The following is a 6185-nucleotide window of genomic DNA, read 5'->3' on the forward strand; positions in this document are numbered from 1 at the left end:
GCCCATTGGCATTGTGGTGTAAGGAGACTGGTCTGCTGCAAGCTGTGGCCCCCTGGTCGCATTCGTCATTCCTGAAGCAGTTAAGATTAAAAGATTTCGTGAATGTTTCCACGAACAAGTCTCCGAAATCCTGCTTGGCTGCCGATGTCGCGTAGCACGGATGATCGGTGACGAACTCTCTAAAGTTCCGAGCAAATTCTGCTGCAGCAGTCTTTGCGTGTTGTTCACAGAACGTTTGCCAAGGCTCACGATGTCTAGAGTTAAAATTAGACGCCATAGCTCCGGAGTGAGATGCAAGTGTGACCTCGTTCACCGATGTTAGTTTACGGCAACACACACGACACAGCGTCTCGTAATCACGGACATGTTGATAAGATTACTTGTACAAACTGCCCACTTCATTTCTTATGGCACGTATCTAACGTATTAAAAATTCCGCAACAAGTGAGCGTATCGAGAACAGCGCCACCTCTAGTAAACAATTGGGATAAAATTTGGCCAATGTCTATGTTGGTTTCGCTTGGTCATGAACATAACCTATCGTCCGCTTCATATATCACACAGTATAGCATACATATGGAACCAGTCTAACCAGAGAATAATACATACATATTAAAGCAACGTATAACGCATAGCAGAATATATAACTGCATATATTGTTCCCAAAGTCTAGTCAATATCGCGAAAACAAAATAGGCGTTAATAAATCCAATTTGACCTTTTGGCGCCATCTATCGTAGAAGAGATAAATTATGAGACGATAATGGATGCGCCCTTTGCGAATCTACGTGGAACTTGGATTGAGAAATATCATCTAAATATATAATATTTACGAAGTAGAGGATAATTTAGTAAACATAAAATTACATGAAGAAGTAGAGTCAATAATACTTCTCGCACATATCGAAAATGGAGGCTGATGACAGTGGGCTGGAACAGGAGGTACTGGCACTGTAGTAAGCCTACACTCTACAGTGTAGACTGTAGGCATATATGCAACTTTTGTTTACCAAATTGACATAACATATAGTTTTACCTGATCAAGGGTGTAGTGTTACTGCTTACACACCTCTGGCAACTCTAATCACAGCATAGAAATAGAAACATGAAGATACAGATAATTGTGTAATTTGTAAGGTGAAGGTCAGTGTTGCTGTTTGTTCGGTTTTTGAATCGGTTTTGCAAATCATGATTGCAAATATAGAAAATAGGAAACGCTGCCTTTGAATAAATTATTCATATAGATATAAAGTAGTCGATCATTGTCTTTTGATTGTCCGTTTTAGGCCTGGTCTGACCTCGTTATACTTATACTAGATGCGCCCATGATACAAATTAAAAATGAATCGACTGCATGGGCTGACTTTTGCCTTCTTGCCCGATTTTTCTGTTATGTAGCAAAAAATCCCTCTAGATAGAGAACACATTATCAGAATCCATCAGATGGCAAGGATATTTCTCCAATGAATTTGTGGGGCTGGTACACCCTGTCAGACTTTCATCTATTCTGCATTAATTCACAGGAGCTGACTCTCCCTCCAGTGTTATTAGAGATGCCCCCTGATGCCATATAGTCCTTACTGTTGCTCTTGTGCTGTTGCTTAGTGTGTACAAGACTAGGGTGGCTTGCTTCCACTATAAGACTACAAAACTGGCCAGCAGAGCCAGAGAGTCGTTTATATATCAAGAGTATAATAGAAATACTGCTTGAACTTAATATTGTGGCTTCTTTCAGTTGTTTGTATGAATTTATGCATTGGTTTGTCCTGCAGGAACATCAGCTAGGTCAGTTAAATTTGTACGGGTATGCATGGAAAATTGGAGCTTGGCTCTCCTACATTGTTTATAATGTAATTAAACTTAAGTCTTCTAGCATTGCTACGATGCTGCTTGCGTTGTTGGTGCTTGGCTCTCCTACATAGTTTATAATGTAATTAAACTTAAGTCATCTAGCATTGCTACGATGCTGCTCGCGTTGTTGGTGCTTGCTCAGATCTATATTGGCTCTATCTTGTGTGTGTCTCTAGCAGAGTGTTGTGTGCTCCATATGGATGTGACTGTTGATGCAATCACACATACAATCTTATTGCTATTTCCATGGGTACCGTCCCACCATTGTATCTTCTGGGTGGGAGTTCTCTTAAGAAATGAGTTGGTGACAATGTAGTAAAGTGATTGTATTGGTGAAAAGCACTTGTGCCGCAATGGTCAATTATAATATATATATATATATATATATATCTTATTTTATATTTCTGTCATAATTTATATCTTATTTTATACTTCTGTCATAATTTATATCTTATTTGTATTTCCTTACGCTGCATAACAAATGCTACCTTGGCTAGATTAGATTATCCTTGATAATTGAAAAGTCCTACATTGATGCTCGCATTGCACTCATGATCTACATTTGTGGTTCCTCCTGCGTTGCCAAGCATGGCTTCTCATGCTGAGTGGATATACATCCAAGTTCCACTTCATCTGGTGAAAGTTATTTATACCCTCTGGTCTGGACCCTGTTAGTATTTGACATGCATCGGCTAGAGGCCCTGTGTATTTGGGCTCCTCTATGTGCAGATGGGAAGAGGGGATGCAGGAATTACATCCCAACGTGTAAACCTCGGTGTTTAATGCCTTCATAAATTTACTTTCAAATGTTGCAATCGTACAACGCGTCGGAAGTAAATCGTAGCTACTGATGCAAGACTGTGGGGTTGAGATCATCGGTGCTTCTCTTGCGTTAGTGTTCTATATCGGCCCTCCCCCTCCCCCGCTGACACCGTGGAGCAGATGGAGCTTTCCAGCAAGGAATTCCTCAGGAGTATGTATAGAGGCAGTTGTAAGTTTTGCTCGGCTGGTGGGAATCAGTCAGCGACAGGCGGTGTGGGCTGTACTAACAGTAGCAGTGGAGAGAGAGGAATGTGGGCAGTTGGCGGTGGCTGTGCACTCTGTTAGATCGCGTGTGCTGTGATTCTAACGACAGGCTTCAGTAGGAATGTATGAGCAGCAGAGGGGTACTGGCACGTACCCTCCCAAAAGGCCACATCACAAGCGAATCGTAAGGAAGACACGTGTTTTTGTGTGCAGGCGCGTGCGTGTGTGTCTCTCTGACCTTGTGCGCGGTTCTGCGCTGAAAAGGGCCAGTTTAGTTTCTGGGAATGTGTAGTAGTACCTTCAGGGTTATAACGTAAAACCGTTCTCTCTGTTCCATAAACGAAGACCGAATGATCCATCCGTTCGGTGAACATTCGCGTATATATATTATATCAGGAGTAGATAATAGAAGATTCTATTATCTTCTATTATCTTCTCCTGATTATATATCACTTCACAAGTCGGTAAACAGGTGTTATGTGTCTACGGGGTGTAGAAGGTGTCTGACATGTTAGATTCCTGGGCGTTTTCCAGGTCGACGTAACCTGGACTGATATGCTGATGGAATCTCCACCAGTGTAGACTCAGTTTATTTGATATTGTTGAATTTCAGAGTGGCGAAAAGAGACAACCTGCGACCGCAGACGGTGATGACGAGTTTGGTGGATTTGAGGTGAGATGCTGTTGTTATTATTATCTTATCTTGAAAGTTTGTCTATTTATTTATGATAGTGATTCATTTACTCGTGTTACTATCAATACACAGTGAAGGGCACTATTATGTATGTATTTTTTAACACATTCAGACAGAACGTACGTTTCACAGATGTGTCCTTGTGGGCCAATTTGAGTTTTAACTAAGATGAAAAAAATAGAGATTTTTTTAGTTGTTTCAGTGTTGAAGTTATGCACTTTTTTAGATTAGGAGTAGCTTCATTCAAGCACAAGTTATGGGATGTTTAGAGATATTTATAGGCATATATAATTGGAATCGAGATGGAGTTCAAAGATTTTCCAGGTTAATTTATGTACAGTCTATTTCAGATTATAATAAGTTCTGCATAACCCACCATAACGGAGAATATGGCAGGTGATCTGATTCTCTCAGAACTTTGTTCATATATATATATATGCACTGAGCCAACTGACAAACAGTATATAGCATGTGATTAATAAATGTGGATGAGGAGGACTGCTGAGTAATGTCGTGCATGCACCGTGCCGAATAATTTAGGAGCCAGCATCTGTTACTTTGGGATTCAGCATCTGTTACTCATTGACTCATGACTATGATGGCTTCCCTGAGTCGCGTGCCAGAGAGGCAGCGGCTGCTTGTGTTTGTAAACATGTACTGTTGGTTGTGGATCGCCTCGCACGCAGGTCAACGCACGTACACATGTGCTCCGTGTGGCAGTTAAGCCCACAGCTTCGTATACACATGTACGCACAAGAATAACAAGCACATATATTCACTCGGGTGTTTGTTTACTGCGCGACATCACAAGTGCCGGGTCGGTATCGAGTTGGAGAGATTTAACGAACACGTGCCCCCTCAAAAAATTCTGCATTGGAAATTGCATAGAGTCATGATTGCAACATGATGGCGCAATTAATGAGCAATTAATCTTGCGTGCACCTACAAGGACTTCTCTCAGTGGTGGCAATGATAATATATGATAGATGCTCTACCTACAGGAATCTATTTGGCTATTCGCAAGGGCAAAATGTTAGAAGGGTCATTTCATTGCAATATCAAACTAATAGTGTTAGTAAAGTGGTGTGCATGGTGTAAGATTTAAAACTATCCTTAGATGTGATGTGTTGTGTTCTAGGGCAATAGTGCGGTCTCACGGTAATTGACCACGTTATGACACTGTTTGGTGATCTGTATGGCTATACAAATAAATAAATATATATATATATATATACATGCATCTATCAGCACATGTGTGTAGTCAGTCACACAAGTTGTTACATATCGTTATGCCCATGTCTGCAACATACAATTGAAGAATCTGCAACACAGCTTTGGTTTAATGCGTGCTAAATATAGAGTCCTCTGTATACACCCTTAGCATCTAGTGGTAAGCTCCCATGAGCAGATACAATTTCCATGGCAATGTCCTTCTTTGAAATGGATGTCAGAAACTTGATACAGATTTAACCTATTCGGCACGCCATCTGCTGGGAGAATCTTTTCTCGTAACACCAACTGCTAAGATTAGTTTATGGTGGTATAAACATATCGATGAATATATTTGTACAGTATGAAGCAGTATAAAGTGGCTCGGGTTTCGTGCATTTGTGCAGTAGAAGCAAACCTCAGTGGATTCACTAATGCTGTAGACATCCGGGTTATGCTTGGGTCATAGTAGGAAAAGCTATCCCTAAGATAAACATGGGGTGCTGTGCCTAGTGGGGAAGATTTTTGGCGATGACATATCCTTTTCTTGGCTCAATTTAACGAAGCGTGAGATGTGCATGTTCAGGAGTGAATAGTAACAGATGTTTTATTGGTTACGTTGCAGAGTGCAGACCCTATGGAGCAGGTAGCTCAGCCATTGCCAAGCAGCCTAGCACAGAGTTCTCCCTGGGCAGAGTTTACTTCCACCTTCCGTGGGTTCTCAGGTAAACCTTTATTGCAGTAGTTAGCAAAGGCAGTGCGGGTGTGGCGTGTAATACTTGACGTATCCACCACACTGAATCATCGGGCCGTATTTACCCGAAATTTAAAACCTTCCAGATGATTTTACCCATCATATGACTTTAACCTAAGTCTAACCAGCATCGTAACAATTACTTATTGTAGCAAGTGTTTCATGTGACGTGCCACCCACCAGACAGCATCTCTCCGCACCAGTGATGGGAACACATACTCATCCACCTCCTTACTGTCTCCTCATTAACTTGCTAAATTTTGTGTGAAAATGTGTAACGTAGAAAGCACGCGAAGCATGTACGTTGGCTAAACGACCCGGTGATGGACGGATGTTAAGTGCTGCACGTGGAACACATTTGCACACACTCATAGTCCCTCCTGCAGTTATGCATTTAAATTTCATTCTGACCGCTTTCCATTTCCCCATTGCAGTTTTGTACAGTGTCATTTCTATTCCGTGTTCGTATTTTTCACGAGTATTTTACCCCCCCAGGCTACCGCAACAGTGTACAGTGTTACTTGCTTTCCTGCTGGATGTATCACAACTTGAATCCCTATGGCTTGTGAAAATAGGACTTTCGGAAACCACTATCATAGCAAAACCATCTGTCGGCATCCCGTAAAAATAACAGACATAGTTCCCGCTGTT

At 41.4% G+C, this 6185-nt stretch overlaps 1 protein-coding gene across 1 annotated transcript in view; it reads left to right on the forward strand.

Annotated features, from left to right (window-relative positions):
- Positions 1–789: 789 nt before the first annotated feature.
- Positions 790–6185, forward strand: part of LOC106810396 (translation initiation factor IF-2-like) — a 7136-nt gene continuing 1740 nt past the window's right edge. The window contains exons 1-3 of the mRNA XM_014813742.1: positions 790–942; positions 3491–3550; positions 5406–5505. Coding sequence (XP_014669228.1) covers positions 910–942; positions 3491–3550; positions 5406–5505 — 193 coding nt within the window. The 5' untranslated portion in view covers positions 790–909. The remainder of the gene's footprint in view (positions 943–3490; positions 3551–5405; positions 5506–6185) is intronic.

Source organism: Priapulus caudatus, unplaced genomic scaffold (assembly GCF_000485595.1).
Source record: "Priapulus caudatus unplaced genomic scaffold, Priapulus_caudatus-5.0.1 Scaffold438, whole genome shotgun sequence".
NCBI classification, from domain to species: domain Eukaryota; kingdom Metazoa; phylum Priapulida; class Priapulimorpha; order Priapulimorphida; family Priapulidae; genus Priapulus; species Priapulus caudatus.